Genomic DNA, 19,047 nt, shown 5'->3' with positions numbered 1-19,047 from the left:
TACAATCTATAAATATGAACTATTGCCATGCTGTTGTACTGATATTAAGTGGAATTTCTTTTCATAAGTAAATCCTGAAAACACACAAGCTTATAAATAACTGTAAGTAAGCAAACAGTCTGGTAGGTTTCAGTACTTAGCCATAGTACAGACATATCATCTTGGTCTCCATCTCCAGAGAGCTCTAGTTCAGAAATGCTGAGGCAGTACATAATGTTCCAGCATGAGCTAAGCTGCTGTATATCTGAGCAGTGAACAACTATGACTTGTAAGAAGGATCCTTAGCTACAAAACCATCGGTAAGTCACATAATGATCTTTGTGAAAAACCACAAAGTCTGAATCCTGTCATTTCAGGTGTCACATATCACACTGTCCTTAACTTTTCTTTTTTTTATCTTTTTTGCTTCTTTTCATTTGCAAGTACTACTGCCAATAACTAGAATAGTTTATATACATTACTGACCACTGACAATTTTTGCATGTTCACTGCTTAGAAAGGAACATTCAAAACTTGGATAATCCTGAAATATCAAGCCTCGTTTTGAAGGCTACTTGAACACATCCCTCTGTGTCTGAAAGAAGAAAATGATTAATAGCAGTCAATCATAGAAGAAAACATTTTCAATGGATAGGCCCCTTAGTACATAGTTTTTCGATAGTAATTTTATGTAGCCAAAGCAAACAATAAGGATCAACCCTGACAACATTCAAGAGTGCTCAGCTTGATACTTTGAAACAGCAGCATTCTGCATGCTGTAGCAATGTGATTCCAATGTATGATTTAAGCACTAGAGAGATGAAGAAACTCTTCTATCAGACCTAAAAATTGACATATTAGTACTAGGTGTTAGTCTGACAAAATGTAAGTAGCAAAGTACAGACCATACATGGAGAATGACCTATTTTTTTTCTTGGTCTTCTAGAAAGTTTGACCATCCTATAGGCCAAGAGGACAGAAAGTAGAATAGAAGAAAAGCATTTTCAGTAGCATGAGGAACTGCCAGTAGTTATTGCAGGTTAATGACAAGTTTCTCCTGAAATGTCATGGAAAGCAAGTGATGGGATTCATGTGGATTTCTGTAAGATCTCTTGAATACCAAAACTTGTGTCCACTCAAATTCACAGCCTTGCTGGCTTAACTGAACAGAGACAGAGGTCCATGAAATAAGGTTGATTTATTGCAGCTGAAATTCAGCTCCAACGTCTCTAGTTCAGTGATAAATTTCATAGCAGGTCTGTTTCATTTTTCTTTATCTCTATGGCAGTGTGCAGCTATCCTTCTGTAGCTAGGTTTGTATCTGCTGCGAAGTTTACAACTTGAAGGAGAACATGTGTGTGGGAGAAGAGATGCAGTGCCAGTTTCAGCTTTATTTACAAGGTTGGTTACAAGAGCAGATTTCATCAGTACATTAGACTAGTACTGGCTTGATGCAAGATCCTATGTACAAACTAGGATTAACTTCCCTGGCTGTGCTTCAGGCTCTTCTGTAGACTGCAGGAAGTGTTTGCTGGTAGAGGCCTGCAGGACTGGACTTCCATTTCAGCAGTTTCACTGATTGTTCATGCAGTGATGGTAATTAACATTTATTTCATGTATAGTGATAGAACATAAATGGAAAGACGTGCTTAGTTAAGCAAAGTTGGGACAAAGTTAGCTTGTCAAATCACAAAGCTAATATAGGAGGGGTTTCTGAACACAAGTTCTTGATGCTAATTTCACAGCAGTATCGATATATGTTCAGTAACTATCTTTGCTGAACCCTTTCTCAGAGAGTCCTTTGGGAATCCTATACCTAATTGTTTTCACAAAAAGCACCTGATAAATCAGATTAGCACAGCTTTGTCCTAATCAGCTACTTACATGTTCTAAAACCTATAGAAAACCTGCTTTTTTGGTTGAGTAGTAACAAAAATTCACACTTCATGCATTGGTTTCTGTCTGGCTGAGAAATTTTTAAGATAGTGTCACAGAACTTCTTATATATAAGGTTTACTATAATCTGTTCATTAGATGTACACAAGGTTCAGTCTGCCTGAGCAAACCTGTGTGAAGGCAGCTCCTTGACTTATGTGTAGCAGCCTGTTTCCAATTAGGGGCTGTCTGTTTGTCTTTGCTGCACTCCGGGCATTGGTGCAGAAGAAGCATCTTCTGATTGCTCTCTCTTAAATGTTCAGTACATCGCCTTCATTCATCTGAGTCTGGGGGCTGTGAAAACCTGTTAGTTCCCATTTTCCTGCTTTCTGCCTCTGAGAGGTTATTATTTGACTCTATACCAAAGTGTTGTTTCTCTAACTGCCAGGCATGAAGAGCTGTTCCTATTTGCGTCTGTTCACGTCAGCTCAGTTAATTGTTGTCTTTGCATCTCAAAAGCAGCTGAGTAGCATAATTCAGCATAATCCATTTTATGGGCATGTATTTTCACTCATTCCCACAACCTTATCATCGTACCACAATCCCGACTGAAAACGTTACAGGTTGCATTATGCCAGCCTCTTGTGGGGTTCCAGTGACTGCATCTAGTTAGCAAAAGATACACCCAAAACAAGGTAGAAAACCGTAGCCCCTTACAGACTTGGCCTGCAAAGCAGTTTCGCTCACCAGCTACAGAGTCTCTAAAAGGTGATGTGTCCTGGGCGCTCCATACCTGTCTCTTGAGAGCTGCCCGAGGAGAGGAGCTCTGCTTTTCCCCTGTACGATGACCTTTCCAGGGAGCAGAAGTAAAAAAGATTTCAAATATAAGAAGTGACCTTTGTTGTGTTTCTTATGTAAGAGAATCAGGGTCTCATTCATGATATAAGGGACAGGGAGAAATGGATGAAGAGGTTGGGTGGCAGAGATACTTGTGTCCTGTTATTAAGTGAATGCAGGCAGTCATTATTCTGCAAACCTTTGCTAGGCTGCTGTTTAAGCACCGTTTACTGAAAATACCATGACAATGGCAGGGGTAAGTCATAGCCAGTAACTATAACAACACGCTTCTCCTGCACTGCAGCCGTGCATGTAAGGGGTGTCTCAGGAGAGGAAGAAATTACTCTGTTTACATGTGGAGCGTATGAGAGCTGGGAACATGAACCACCTCTCTCTAAAGCCTGCTACAAAGCACATGATAGATGAGTGTGCTGAACGGTGATGTGTTTGAGTAGATGTATTTCCTTTTAGGTTTACCTTCAAGCAAGGTTCATGGGCTATTTTAAGAACTTAACATTTCTCCTCAGATCTGTTCTGCCCGGTCCTGACAGCTTATAGCCACGGTTTTGTGTACTGCTCTCTGAGTCTCTTGATAAAGCTGGGGAGAAGACTTCATCAGTTACAGCCAGAATAACTGGCTAATAAAGTTCCAGCTGTTTTGAAAGATACTGTAACTTATCAGAGATTTTCGGTTCGGTGAGAGAGTCATCATGGTCCAACCATCTTACTTTTGCTACCATGGGAAGACCATAGAGGTGTGCTGGTGTGCTTCACTCCCAGCAAAGAGTAAAGCCCAGGTTTTAAAGGACCCATTCTCTTCTTCAGATCAGAGCTAACCTCTCCTCAAATATGCCACACCATGCTCTGAGGTACACTTTCTCTTTTTTTTTTTACTGTCAGTGTGCAAGTGTGGTCCAGAGGGCCATGGAAGATGTCTGTGTGCAGAGTATGTGGCGCTGCAGGCTGCAACAGCCCTGCCACTCACCACAGCATAGGTAGGAGCTTTGCTGACGTCAGCGGGACATGGTCTGGACCTGGCACAGCACTAAGAGCTGAATTCTCAGGGAAATAAAGGAAAATTCAATTATCTACTCAAAATAGATTAAGTAACAAAAGAGCTTTTCTAGTTCTGTGATTTTTACAAGTTCACTTGTTATTTCCAAATGTTATGTAATTTACTCCAATTAATCCTCCGAGCTTTTTTTAAACCATAGTTCTCTTTGGCCAGTCACTTCGTATTGCTGATTGGTCACTTAAATCATAGGATAGTTTGTTTTTCCCCAGATAGATGACAGACATTTGGAAAGAAAGCAGCCTATTCATTAACAGTAAGAGGAACAGCAAAACAAGCTAATATTCATGGAACCTGGAGGGTATGCAAGTGTTGCTTTTCCTGAGAAGATTTGTAGTCAGTGAATATGTATTCTCCAGGAAATAAAAAAGAGCCTAATCCGGTGCTTTGATAGTTATTGTTTGCTTTTCAGGACAGTGAAGAGGCTGATATTGTACTGCATAGTGGCAGAAGAGTAGTATACAGTACTGCAGGCTGTGTGGCACGGCAATCTATACTCAAGTCTTCCACATGATGAGTGTCATGTTATTTAAATAAATAAGACAACAAACCACTGAATAATCATCAGAAAGAGTGGGGCTAGGTTAGAAATAGTAAAAATCAGCACTCACAGGTGCAGTATAGACTTTAGCCCAGGCTTGACTCAGGTGGCTCATCTCTTTTGGGGTAGGAATGTTAAACTTCAAAGTTGTCTGTGCACAGGACAGGTCCAATACATACAATGGCAAAACAAGACTTTTTGTACTATTCCATCAAAAACAGAGATCTGGCCAGGGTCCTATGGGGTTGTAATTAACAGGGAACTTGAAATTACTTCTTTCTTTTTTTTGATTCAGTACTACCGTAGGAGCAAGGGAATGTATATATGAAGCCTGTTGAACAAATTCTCTTTTCCAGTAAAATCTGTCTCCCAACCTATTCGATCTTTGAGTTTTGGTGGTTTTTTTTTCCCTAAAAGTCTTAGAAATTTTTTTTACTATACAAACATCGATATAGTGGGTTATGTTTTCAGCCAGGCTGGAGTCTGCACCTAAACTGCAACATCAAAGAGGAGGAGATACATGTCTCAAAATTCACATTTTCCTATATGTTTGATTCACTTTCAATTTATCATTACTAATAGTTGTATTTCCACACATTTTGAAGCCCACTGAAATCAGTACAAATTTTCCCTTGGACTCCAGATGAGTCTTCAGGAGCATTTTCTTAATAGCTTCTTGTGTGAATTCTGTGAAGTGGTCCCTGTTCTCCACTAAACATGCATCACAGCTCACAGGGTAGCGCTCTCAGTTTGCACAGATCTCACATAATTTTTTGCCTTGCTACAGTGGATGTGTTTGCAGTGGACCAGACACGGTCTGTGCTGACTGCTGAGCCCTCCTTCCTTTCTTTAAGAAGCTGTAATCAGTCATCTGAATTACTACACATTCATGGTGTAGCCATAAGCACCTTTACGGGTAGCTGTTTTCTTCACAACAATCAGAGCTGACATCAAATGTTTACATAAGGATGATAATAGCATCTCTCTGGTATCTGCCAAAATTAGCAATTTGCTCATGGCAGATGGCTCCAAATTAATCTGGTTCACAGATGGGACTACAAATGCAATTCCTCAATAACGAGAATAAAAAGAAAAGGGATCTCAGTATTTATGACTGTGATTCAGTTTGTTTCGACAGTCCAATGGCCTTCTGAATCAATGAGATCTCAACAGATACCTATCCATATGTCTTCCAAAAGAAGGAGCTTTACAGAGATAAACCCTGGAAGAATATGGTTGTGAAGGGGAAACTATAGAGAATAAAAGGCAAGTTTTCAGTCTGAGTTGCTAATCCTCAGATGCCTGCTGGTAGAAGGTTGCTGCACTTGGTAGTATTAGCGAACTTAAAATTTGACCTCAAAAATCCTCTTTCAGATGAGCTGATGAGTAAAAAACCTGCCTTAATCTTTGTGCAAATATCATAGCTCAACAGCCTAGAGACAATCTTTGGCGAACCAGAAATTTTATGTTGTATTAAACCATTTTAGTCTTGGGCAAATCCAGTAACTTTTTTGATACAATGTGGTTTAGCTTAATTTTCCTACTCACATAGGGTTCTTTGTCCTGTATGGAGAGTCCAGTGCAAAGTTTAGCTGTTACCACCAACAGCCCTTGATTTCTGCAGACTTGCTGATACTTATTAGATGTACAAGCTCATTGTTAGCATTGTCAGCCCTGTGCTATCACTGACAGGACCTTTTTAAGTCAAAGGAGGCAGATCAGTTGTCCAATATTTCATGACATAAAAGCTAGATTCTGCAGGCAATTAGATAGAGAAGAGTTTTAGAAGCAGCTGGTGTTCCTTCTGACTTGGCTGAAGTGGTTGCTGTGGATCTGTCTCACCTGCAGGCAAAGTGGACAGAGGCACCCTGGGGCAGGACCAGAGGATCCGGGGTTTGTAGCTGTGAGAAATGTTATCCTGTCTGCTTCAGTAAAAGGTTTATGTTTCTCTTAGAGGTGAAGGACAGACTTGTGGACTTCCCAGCTAAAATTGCTAAGCCTTGCAGCACTAGCTCCTAACCTATAAGCTGAGGATGGATGTGGGGCGTTCACTCACAGGCTGAACAAAGAAGTCTTGCTTACATGGTGGTAATAGATATTCTGGGTGCGTGCACTGTCTTTTTCTGGAACGTGACAGACAAGATGGGTGCCAGCAAGCATGGAGCATTACAAAGGTGTGAAGTACAACAAAGTGATCAAAGCACGCCCAAAGTGCAAGCAGATCTGTGTAGCCCTTCTGCAGTGTTAACCATTGCATACCAGCAGTATTTGTGTTCTTCCTTGAGTTTAAAAAGTTCAGCTAATTCAAGAAGGTGTTGCTGAAACCTGGGCATCTGTATCTGGAAGTCTATAGGCATGACCTGTTCTCATTGAGTTCTTGCTATTGAGCACTATAACAGAGAGGGTAATAGGCTGATTGGTATGACTCAGTACAGATACAGTGCCCTTTGGTATGACTCAAACCAGCCATTTCCATGTTAATATGAGAGGTCCAAAGTGAAAAGGGAAGGCTGAACCTGGTTAGATACACTCTGAGTGAGAGCAGGTTCCAAAGAATAGAGAAAAACTGTTGAGAAAAACTAGCCACAAGTTCTCAGTATGAAAATATTTGAAAGGCACAATAAGGAAGAAAGATTGTGTCTGAAAACAGAAAACTAGCTGTTACTGCTCCAAAGCCTAATGGCTCTGCTAGCATCCAAGCTTTTCATTATTTTTATTGATGCAGTAATAATTCACAGCTATAGTTAACATGCCTTTGACATTGGCGTCTGCCTTCGAAATGAATTCCATCTAATTAAACTAAACAACAGAGAAATCAAAGACCACTTCAGTTAATGATTACATTTAACTGGGAATTTCTTTCCTCCCTCCCCACTGCCTTCCTCCCCAAATAGTCTTAAATCTATGAGAAGGAGGTGTGAGGCAAAACGAAGAACTCGGGTGATACATCTCATAGACCTAATGAGTGGCATCGGGGCTAGCACTCACAGGCTGCAGTGCCAGCTACCAGACACCTGACAGTGGCAAGTAAGTCACTGGCTGTTTCTCCTGGGCCAGCATAAAGTCTGTTATTAGTTCCTAGGAGAGCTGGTGAGGTCAGGCCAAGAACTGCATCACAGCATGCACAAACATGTCATGCTTGAAAGTTAACATATAGACAGGTGGAAGTCAGGTATGCACTGTTATATGAGATGCTTCCCAGGGAATTATCTTTATTAATTTGTGGGAGTGATCTTAGCACTTGCCTGTGTTTGGCACACTGTACGGTGTATTTTCAGTCAGGAGTGATGGGTGCATGGGATTCAGCTGGGTGGACTGCCTGTAACAAACTCTTTGTAGGGAAAAAAAATCCTGTTTTTGTTCCTACACAAGTAAACTTTAGGTCTCTCTATAGATCTGTTGATTAAGGTGTTAAGTTTCAAAAAAAATGTATTTCATTACCTACCCAGCATCCATGAATATGCCTAGTTTACTCACCACCCTTTGCTCATAAGCCCAAATTACAGCATTAGCTGCTTCCTTACATCAGCCCCCTGACATTGCACAACGTGTGGGTTTGCCTCTAGTCTGTATGGCTTCTGAAACCCAGAAGGGGCTTTTGACATGGCTATCCAGATTCACTGATAGAAATATGCAGGAGAGTCTGCCTGGTACAATAGTTGCAACACATTTTCCGAGGGAAGCTTCTTTGTACAGGGAAATTGAACACAGCCAATTACAGGCTCCTCCAAAACAAAGCTTTGGGATCTACAAAGAACTGCAGGACGGTTTAGTAGGAGTTCGCTAGTCCTTATCTGGCTGTTAAGTAAAGCTGTGCTTGGGTTTGCAGAGTAGAATGGCACCTTTATGGCTCGTTTATCCTTGTTGCTGGGCAGTCTTTTGGTTGGGGGCTGGTGAGGGTAGATGGATCAAAAAGGCATTGACTGAGAACAATATTCTTCCTGCTGGTCTCCGCATTGTTTACAGCAAGGGAACACTGTAATCCAAGGTCTGTGCTCTGTCATTGCCTTGGGAGAACATGTTGGAAAACCGCTCAAGCCTGCAAGAGGCTCAGGGTCACATGCATCATTGGTACTTAATTCATGGCAGTGCGAGAGGGCTTGTGTGCTCCACTTAAATACTCTTCAGGAAGACAGATGATGAGTTACAGCCAGTCTCTGAAGCATGAGGGGCATATCATTAGCTAGATGTTTTGAACTACCTAGCATTAGAAATAACAAAGAAAGTCACTGCTTAAGTGGTGATAAAGGAGGATCAAAACCACACAGATTTTATTCTCATGTGAGACCCTGCCACCTGTCTAGATTGTCATTTCTTTGCTATTGGAAACTCTGGGGTCTTTTTGGAAGCCACAGTGTCTTCTTGATTGGTATAATAATAATGCCAAAAGCACAGCTTAATAGTCAAAATGGGGAGAAACGCAGCGTCCTGGTTTGTGAGCATCACGATGTGTTCTGTGCAACATCAGACAGCGCTGGGCTGGCACCAGATGCAGTTACTCACTCCTCTTTGTGATGTTGTCTTATGATCGAATCTGATTCTTTTCTTTTTTTTTTTTTTTTTTTAAGGAATGTGATCGAATAGGAACACAACCCCATCTCTCCCAAGCAAAAAGCCCTCCCTTTTCAAGCCCTGTTAGCAACATATTACCTCACCTAAACTTAATGAAACATCTCTCATCCGCACACAGTAATAAATTACAGGAAATAGGGATATTTTATGTACAAAGATGACATAAAAGGCTATAGATAGCATGATTATTAGCCTATATTAGCACATCTTGTCCCTGTCACCACTAAGAATAGAAAATACAGAGACCAGATAAAATGAATTAAAAAGCTGGACAACTCTTCCCTCCCAGAATAAATCCTGGAAAATACTAGAAAAAGAGTAGCCATAATAAAACAAAGATTACCTTGAATACAGAGCCTGCAAATTTCCAGCTAACAATGGACTGTCTTTGTTTCAGCATGCTTGAGGTCAGGGGAAAGCTTATCCATAAAATGAAAAAATATCCAAGGTGCAGCGATGTTCCAAGGCCTTTAGTATAGCTAAGAAATTTACAGGACTGGATTAAGCATGCTCTTTAACAAAATTCATTCCCAAACTTAAAAACAACATTAAAAATTGTTAGGGTGTAGTCTTTATTTTTACTGAAAACAGCTGCTTCTGTCACAGAGTAACTCTTGAAGTGGCAATGAAGAAAGGTGAAAAAATGAACAAACAGCATTTTATGTTTCCAAATGGGGAAAAAACCCAGCTTCAGGCATGTATGAACTAGTCTGCCTATCCAAACTTGAGGAGACAATTCAATTTACTGTCATGTCAGCAATACTAGACTTACACCTGTGTTGGTATCAGAGGGTCTCAAGATCTAACAAGCAGCCAGGGAATCTCTGCATTTTGGCAAGGCTTTGGTAGATCCATAATATGGTGTGAGCCAGGTTCTGATGTCAGTTATGCCACTTTTTCGTCCCAAACGTTTGTCCCTTGTTTGTTTTAACTGGACAAGTGTCATTATTCAGCTAGCCCCAGGCTACATAAGTGTATGATGAAACCAAGATTCATTTGATAGTTGGTCATGTCATAGATATAACATGACATAACATTTAAGGTGTGACTACAATGAACTTCTCAGCCATTCTTACACAGATGAGAAGTCATAACCAGGAGAGGGTGCAATTGCTCACGGCACAACACTGGTCTTACTTCTCTAAACAACGGTAGGCACTTGCTAGCCCCTCTTCCTGCTGGATTCAGTAGTTCTTAGCTGGACCAAGACACAGAAATTCAGGGCAAAGCAGACCTCAAGACTGCACTTCATTTAAATACAAGAGGTTCAAACACAAGCTAACTCTTTAACAGCATCCCTCTGTGACTTGGATAATGAACTCCATGCTGACTGCACTCTTTCTTCATTTCAGCATCAAGTGCCTCAGCTTATTTCCTCCATCCGCATGAGAAGGGGAGAGTGGCTTAGAGGAGAGAGTGCTCTGTCTGGAATAAGTTGCCATAGGCCATTTGAATGCATATTTACAAAATCCTTTCCTTCTGAAGGCTTCTCTCTGGATTCCTCTTTTTTAATCCCCAACAAAAGAGAAGTTATTATGTAGCATCAACCACAAATGGTGACATCTTTTGACAATCTTTCTGGCTGTGCTGCATTTCCTAAACACATGGCTGAACACAACAAGCTCTGATGCAGTTCTGCCACTGTCAAATGCACTAGGTTTCAGTTTAGCTCTGAAAACTAATCCCTTGGGTCTACCTCCATTTTTAAACACATGGATAAGAAGCCAAATTAAAACTTGAAGAATCTAGAGCAGATTTATCTGTATTTTGCTTTTGTTTATTGGTTGCAGAGAAAAATGTTTGGTTATACAGGTATCACAAATCTAATTTTTCACATTATTTCAGTAGTAATGCATTATATCATGCTATTTTTTATTCAAACATACCTATTTCAGTGTTAATATGTACCATCTGGTAACCCTGTATCAGCATTTGGCTTGCCACAAGGCACTAAAAGGTACTAATTTTCTATTTTTGCAGTATCAGTCTGAGGGGCAGAGACTTTATTTGGCTTTACAGGCATGTAAGTCACTGAGCAGATTTTAGACCAGAAGGAGCCTTTTCTTCAGCTGGATATTCTGGGACAGCTGTATTGAAATCACTGGAATACTTCAGTAACAGCAGCAGAGCTTGCCCAAAAGTACATCTATAACCACGTGTGCTCTTTGCTAGAGTTACAAACTTGTTCATAACCAGTACAAAAGCCCATAAAGTACATTACCTTTGTTATCAGTTTGTGTTGTTCATTCTATTTCATTAACCAAATTACATCATTTCAGACAATTAGTTGCTCTTTAGAGAAAAACCAACCTCCCTATTAATATAGATACTGTCATCACTCTGATACAAGATGTCTCTCAAGGCATCTCTGATGAAGATACTCAGTTATTGAAACCTGCACCACTGCATCACCTAAAATGAATGCTTAAGATATTCAGTTATTGAAACCTGCACCATTGCATCACCTAAAATGAATGCTTAAATCTACAGAAGGATGTAACATTTTTCCAGAGTCCCACATAAGAAAATAAATGCCCATGGGGTTCTGTCAGTGAAAGAATTTGTTTATGGGTTTCGGCAAGGAGCAGGATTCAATTGGTCGTGCCAGTTACAATATGTATTTTTTTCAAGACCCTTTTGCTGGTAACATGGCTGATCTGCAGTCTAGCAACACTGACTCTGTCTCTCATGCTCTATTTATAGAGCTGCAGCTAGAAGTACCACAGAACTGCGATTCTGAACAAAATCATAGTCACTGCTAAAGCTCCTTCTGACCACTGAATCTCACACTAAATTGATGTAGTACAAAATCTTCTTTATGCAATGACAGAAATCGGCTGTGCCTGTTTCTAGACTTGTGGATGGCATATGCACTTCCCCCATAGGGCTGCATGCAGAAAAACAAACTAGAAATAGGAAATCCTTGCTCAATAAGTTACCCAAGCTTCCATGTCCATAAGTGTTATATTTGAAGTTTTCCAGTAATGTTGCATGAGTTTGTTTTGTTTAGTAAAATGTTGTTTTGGATTAGAACATCTTTTATAACATATAGTTGTATCAAAAAGTTATGCAAGCTGAAAATAATGCAGATTAATATATTTACAGTTTATCATGGTTATGCTTACAATTTATTACACTGGTCCAGGTGAGGTGCTAGTTTATGGAATGGAGATGGCTTCAAAATGGGGCAATTCCACCTGTAACAGGTAAAAGTATTACTAGTTATTTTCAAGCAAAAGTGGCAGCATTCTCAATGCCAGACAGGATGCATATTTAGACTGCACCTGACCCAAGAAGCTTACAGTTAGAGATTAACAAAACTAAGAAAGTAAAGGATTTCGTGGTTAGGCTTTGCTTTACTTTCTAGGTATTCTCTTTTCAGTGCAGGTCTGAAGCACTAAAGGTTTATCTGTGGAGACTGTAGCTGTGAGCACCAGTAAAGGTGAACACTGAGGAGAGACCTGAACATGAAGGGAGACTAATGTCTGATAGGGTTACCACACCATAATCATGAGGACTGTCAATAAAGAGGGAGCAGAAAAGCGTAAGACTCAGAGATAGAAACAGAAAACCACCCCCAAATAGTCGTTAGACAGAGCCAGACTACTTCCTCGGAGTTCAAGATTTTGTACTTGACTGGCAAGTTCCCTTTGCTGCAGAACATCTTTTTTTCACCTAGTTGTCCTTTTTTATATGCATAGATAGATGACAAATGCTGTAGAAACACTACAGCTTGCTTTGAAATCTTCCAGTGTTTAAACCTGCATATTAGCTTCTATGGTCCATAAAAGGCAAAAGATAGATTCATATTAGTCTTTTAGTTTGGTTGAGGAGCATGCTTTTGAGCTGTATCTCCTTAACCTCCCCATTTACTGTGCTTTGGTTTATTCACATTGCTGAGCAGTCTCAGAGCACTTGAGCTGGATTGCTTTTACACAATACTAAACCAGAGGATGTGCTTCAGAGGCACTCAGATACCAGACTAGATTAAGTCCAAAGTAAAACTCCTAAAAGACCTACAACAAGACTATCAGGTCTTCAGTGCCAGGGTTTTTGTTGCTCTATAGTTCTGCTCCTCTTACACTGTACTAGTTACTAACATAGGCAGAGATTCCTGGTCTTCCTATCCGGAGTTTCTTTCTAGCAGTGCACAATGTAGGGGAAAACTTGTTTTTCTGTTCAGAGGAGAGCTTCACTATACTGAACAGTGCTTTTGTGTGAGCTAATCCTCCCCTTTTCTTCTCCTCTAATGAATTAAGCTTGTTTCTTCCCCCCGCCCCTTTTTTAAATAAAGATTTTTCACTCACTGCAGTATCTTTCAGAGAAGAGGCAGTACAGTGGTAAGCAGCCTACCTACCTTTATGAGGTAGTGCTCCATTTTTGGGGTGAGGGCTTGTGACACGAGCCAGAATAAGGGATGAGAGATCACTTGATGGATACCCCAGATTTGATCCCAAACCTTGGGACAACTTTTATGAGGATTAAGTCTAGGAAGATGGTAACAAGCATTCAGTCACTTGTTAATTGTAGCATTAATTTCTTAAGTGAACATTACCAAGATGAAATACAGACAAAGGCACATGCTCCTATGCAAGTAGTGACAATAAGGTTTTGAAGGACTCAGCCTAACAGCTTGTGTCAGGTGATGAGGTTAATGGAAAAGAATTTGTTATTCAGGTCACTTAATGAAAATAACCTTGGAAGAGCTTAGCAGAGCCCTTGGGGTAGAATAATTTATTCCTCTTCTGCTTCCATCACTGTAAGTTAACCCAAGACATAGAAGAAGCTGATCTAAACATGAACTCAACCTGTCAGAATAGTGCAGGAGGAACATCAACAATTACAATGCATTGTTGTAATCTCTGCTGCCCCCCCAGTGATGATATGTAGAATACAGCCTTCAGAGCAAAGGCTTGCTTTGCTGAGCCCCATCTTTAAAACAAGACAGTTTAAGATGCAGGTTGTCAAAACACTGTGCAAGAAGACAACAAAAATATTCACCACAAGATATATAATTCTTAGCCAATGCATGGTCTTTGGATCAGCCAGGCATAGAAAAAAGAGAGGCCACAGCAGCCATCATTCAGACTATTCCTGTTCTGTGTTTTGTTGGTTTGTTTTGCTGCTCAGCTATAATCAGAAATAAGCTTCAGCGCCTGTGATTTGAGGCCTTACACTGATCTGCTCCCAGACCCCAGGGAGCCTCTCTGTCTCTGCACTACCATTTCGCTTCTTATCCCTTAATTAAAAGTGCTGCACACTGCCTAGGAAAACATGCCTTCCACACATCAGCTGCCTGAGTCCTAACAAAGTAGTGCTCCATTTTTGGGGTAAGGGCTTGTGATATGAGCCAGAATAAGGGATGAGAGATTACTTGATGGACACCCCCGATTTGATCCCAAACCTTAGGACAACCATTTTGATAGCCCTAGATCCAGATTTAGAAAACCTCAGGAGTAGACAGGAGCAGACAAGATTAGCACTATCCCCACCTGTAACATTACTACCTTGTCTTGTCTGCAAGTGCCCCTTTCGTATTCTGAGCAACATGAATACCTCATCTGTGTAAAGCTGAAAATCCTTTTCACAACCCTGGATACAATAACTTCCGTACAGGAAAACAAGATTAAACTTGACAGTAATAGAGTGATAGAGGGGGAAAGCATTCTTCCTTTGAGGCAGAGGCTGTGAATACAGCAGCCAGTGACTGACTGAAAAAGGAGGGGAAGAAAGATAAATGCAATTATTCAAGCATCAGGGATTTTTAAAAAATGCTTCTAAGAGAGAGAAAAAAGAAAAACCCACACCTTTCTCTTGACATTTAACAAACTACCTAAATGAGCTAAGTAAAGGAAAAGAAAGTCAAAGACCTTACAAAGAGAGCTGCTTTCAGCTGTTTGTTACTAGATATCTTAAAATACATTTATCCAACCTTGCTAAGAGACGCCAAGCCCCGCACAACCCACAGCAAATCCTCACTACCATTCTCTCTTCTTTCCCATGAGCCATATTTATAGGCTCCCTCCTGGCTGCCTCTGTAGGGACCAGTCTTGTTAGCAAAGCCTCTTTACACCTGGGTGTCTGTAGGCTGCCAGAGATTTAACTCCTCATGTGCCGCATCCAGGGTAGCAGACTTGTATTATACCCGAAAATTCCTATAGCCACCCAGTGAGCCCTGCTCCAGTAAATGACCCTGCATCTCAGTGTGATGCCGACCTTTGGGAGAGTGTTGTGTATTATGAACAGGCTCTGTCCTGCTGTCGCAGCTGGGTTGTGTAGAGGTTTATCAATCAACTGCAGCCCAGGAGTCTTTAGTGCTAGAGGCACTTAACTCGCAGGGAACTCAGACTTGTGGTTAGAGGTTCACTGTCTCATAACCAGTCTTAGGTATATCCTACAGAAGGATTTCTAACCAGTTACTTCATGCTACTTTATCGCTGCTTTACTTTTGGATTTTTACATACTGAGTAATATTTCCTGTCATTAGGACTCTTTGACAATAGTTTCTCTGAAACGCCTTTGACATTTGCAAGGGGAAACAGGCCTACTGTTCACCAAAGCCAGCAATCACCCCTTGAGCAGCAGGATGCCAACTGCCAGGGCAAGAGTGGTGGGCACACGAAGTACAGTATGCTTGAGTAATGATTAACACACAACAAAGAGAGCTGCCTGTGCTGCAAATGGAAACATACTGCGTGCTTGGGATGTAAGAGCATTTTGGTCTAATTTTGCACTCTGTGTATAGTAATAAGACACAACAGGGTGTGCATTAAGCTCATCTTTTGAGAAGTGCAACAGTAGCTGAATAATGCACACCCTGGAGTGTCTTATTTGTAGTGGACTATGGCTCATTAATTCTACATTTAAATTTTTTCAAACCCATTATAAAAAAAAAACAAATCTATTCTGAGGGCAGTTATGTAATGTATCCTTCCACTGAAAAGTATTTTCAAATAAAAACAGTAGGGAAAAGGTGAGGAAGAGCTTTGCTCAGCTGCAGACCAGTGTTTGGTTTGGTTTTCGTATGGCCTACTACGAGCAGGTTCTTGGCCTGCTAATGCAACTGATGATAGTTATGGAAATCTATTCAGTGTTCACTCTTTTCTAGACTTTCCTTTCTTTTTGTGTAATTACCTAGGCCTTTTGTCTTCCTTTTTTCCTACAGAAGTCCACCGTTTGGTATATGAACCAATACTCATTTCAGAACAGGTTCACATATAAAGCATTCAGATGGGGATGTGACTGACTTTTACACCAGACTGGGAGCTGGATGAATGGTCACAGGTTCCTGCTAAGGAGGCAGACAGGCATGATTTGAGGGAAGATGGTTTTGCCAGAATAGCAGTGTGTGTGCGTGCATAGATACAATAGGATTTAAAGAACAGACGGTGTTATAGAAACTCTGTTTTGTTATGACATCACTTCAAAAGTATGAAGGAGGGACATCTGATTTCTGCTGTTCCGCATGAAATATGACTATGGTTTATCCCTTTATATAGGTTCCAACCTTGATGATGGACACCCAGTTTTCAGAATTCACTCCAGATATCACCCCAATAATGCTGGCGGCTCACACCAACAACTATGAAATCATCAAACTGCTTGTCCAAAGACGGGTAACAATTCCACGCCCACACCAGATCAGATGCAACTGTGTGGAATGTGTCTCCAGTTCAGAGGTGGACAGCCTAAGGCATTCCAGGTCAAGGCTGAACATCTACAAAGCCTTAGCCAGCCCTTCGTTGATTGCCTTATCAAGTGAGGACCCCATCTTGACGGCCTTCCGACTGGGCTGGGAGCTGAAGGAGCTCAGCAAAGTGGAAAATGAATTCAAGGCTGAATATGAAGAGCTTTCACAGCAGTGCAAGCGTTTTGCTAAGGACCTTTTGGATCAAGCACGGAGTTCCCGAGAATTGGAGATCATTCTCAATCACAGAGATGATCAAAGTGAGGAGCTGGATCCCCAAAAATGTCATGATTTGGCAAAGCTAAAGGTAGCAATAAAGTATCACCAGAAAGAGGTAAGAGTCATCCAAATGCAAACGTGTGTGAAGGCTTCATGTACTGGGTAAAATGATTCATTTCTCTAGTCTCCATGGGTTTGTTCCGCATTGCTAACTGAGAGCCAGCCGGGGTGAGTTTGGATTGAGTGGAGAACCATGTGCAAATGAGTTACTAACAAACCAGGAGGTTCAGTGCACCTTGGTGATGGCGTGAATCTGATGACAGTTGAGGGCAACAGGACTGGGACTTGCTGCAGTGGGTTATGGCTTCTATGGCACTGACACTTTCTGTTTCAAAGATATTTCAATCCCATTTCATTGTAACCCATCCCCCTGCAATGAACAGCCTTCAGAGATTTCCAGGTTTGTTAGCTCTGAGAGCTTTTCCCAGTAGCTGCTTTTATACAGGAACCAAAAGCTAGAAGGGGTTGCCTGGCTCATGAAAGTCTTGACTGCAGGAAATAATATAATGCAGAATTCACTTCCTCCAGCCACCAAACACTTCCTAGCACCCATTCAACACTAACTCATAAGGGCCAGAGAAATGACAGCAGCAAAAGAGAGCTCGACAACACTCTCACTGTCCCAGGTCTGCATGCTGCCAGCAATTTTGTTAGGTGAGAATGCTCATGAGATGCTAGGAAGTGGATCAAGTCATGCAAATACTTCTTCACACCTGAGACACCTCAGGTTGATTCTTGCTCCTTGATTCATCTGTGTTTTAGGAACTGAGAAGCAATTCCCAGAAATTCAAACTCCTGCCCATAGTACCAGAAAGGAAAGACATACTTCAGCTAAAGGGCACAGAGCCTTTCAGAAGCCCTGCAAATCCAGAGATTTATAAGTTGATTCAATAAAGGCCATGAACCTATGGAGAATGCTGACAACAGTTTCATTAGTTGGCTCTGGATTTTCTTTCTCTTTCCAAACCTGGACAGAATTTAGTAGATGATATATTACTGTTGGCCAGTAATGTTCCAGGTTATCTGAAGGAGGAATTTAGCTTGCTTGGGTAAGGAACTGAATTGCAGTATCTATCACATTCTTCTGGAGAGTCTGGAGAGTGACAGAAGTGGCGGAAAAGCCTGCCACATTACTCTTTTCACTGTCTTCCCCACATTTGACACTTTGTTTTATGCATTGACCCAGATGAGGACAGCCTGATATGATACATTCCACCTCCTGTAATGGCTGCTCATGTCATCTGAGGTACAACAGTCAAGAAGTGAAAGATACAAACCGTCCTTTCTTCTCTTTGGTCTGTTACGCCTCCTGAATACTAGCCCCTTGATGCAACAGGCTGGAGCTGAAGCCTCAAGCTTTCTGGGATCTAGGACATGGTCGCTTACTGCTCTTACTGGGCTACTCCAGGGAAGTGTCAGCAAGGCTCACTGGCTTCATGTCAGGTTGTGTGTTTTACTGTAGCTGACAGGGTTAGGTAATGCCCTAAGTGCTTTAGGGACACGAACAAGTAGTGAAGAATTGGTCTGGAGAAAGGTAATACAGTGTATCAGGTCAAATGTTCCTTGAATCTAGGAAGGGTGAGAAACTCTACTTCTGTTTTTTTTACTGGCCTGATAGCCACAGGCGCTGCACCCACATACACCCTTCAGCAGCCAGGATACTGCTGGCGCTGCTGTGTGTAGATCACTGCTAGATTTCGACATCTTGTCACAGTTCAGGCTCACTATTGACATCGAAGCATAAATCTGTGGCTACCCTTATCTTGTGTTTGCATTAAGAAACTGCAAGTCTGAAGGAGTTTGGTATATTTGAAATGTAGTGCTGAACAGTCCTGAAGCTCTTTTATTTAAAGTAACAAATTTTTAATCTTTGCTTGCTTGCTTGACAGTTCTTAGCTCTTTTTTTTAGGCATATTTGACTGAATTCCAAGCATATGGACAAATTCCATGTTTTGTGACATATTCATGACAGTTCCAGCAATGATAGCAAATATGCTCTATGTTGCCAGCTAAGTCAGTGCTGTTTCCAGGTAGAATACTGATGGGCAGGAACAAAATGAATGAGTTTGGGAAACCAGCACTACTGAACCCCCTCATCCTACCCAGTTATTCACAAATACCTGATGCGTCCTGCAGGATGGTGTTTGTATGCAACAAGATATTGCAGTGGTCTTCTTATAATGGTAAATTAGTCCAATACAAAAC

General features: G+C 41.1%; 1 protein-coding gene across 2 annotated transcripts in view; it reads left to right on the top strand.

Moving 5' to 3' along the window:
• TRPC5 (transient receptor potential cation channel subfamily C member 5) overlaps positions 1 to 19,047 on the top strand; it is a 104,346-nt gene that overhangs the window by 31,700 nt on the left and 53,599 nt on the right. For both annotated transcript variants that reach the window (XM_029997289.1, XM_029997290.1), the window contains one exon: positions 16,376 to 16,897. In XM_029997289.1, coding sequence (XP_029853149.1) covers positions 16,376 to 16,897 — 522 coding nt within the window. The remainder of the gene's footprint in view (positions 1 to 16,375; positions 16,898 to 19,047) is intronic.

Source organism: Aquila chrysaetos, chromosome 21 (genome assembly GCF_900496995.4).
Source record: "Aquila chrysaetos chrysaetos chromosome 21, bAquChr1.4, whole genome shotgun sequence".
Classification (NCBI taxonomy): domain Eukaryota; kingdom Metazoa; phylum Chordata; class Aves; order Accipitriformes; family Accipitridae; genus Aquila; species Aquila chrysaetos.
This window is presented reverse-complemented; position numbering and strand designations above follow the sequence as displayed.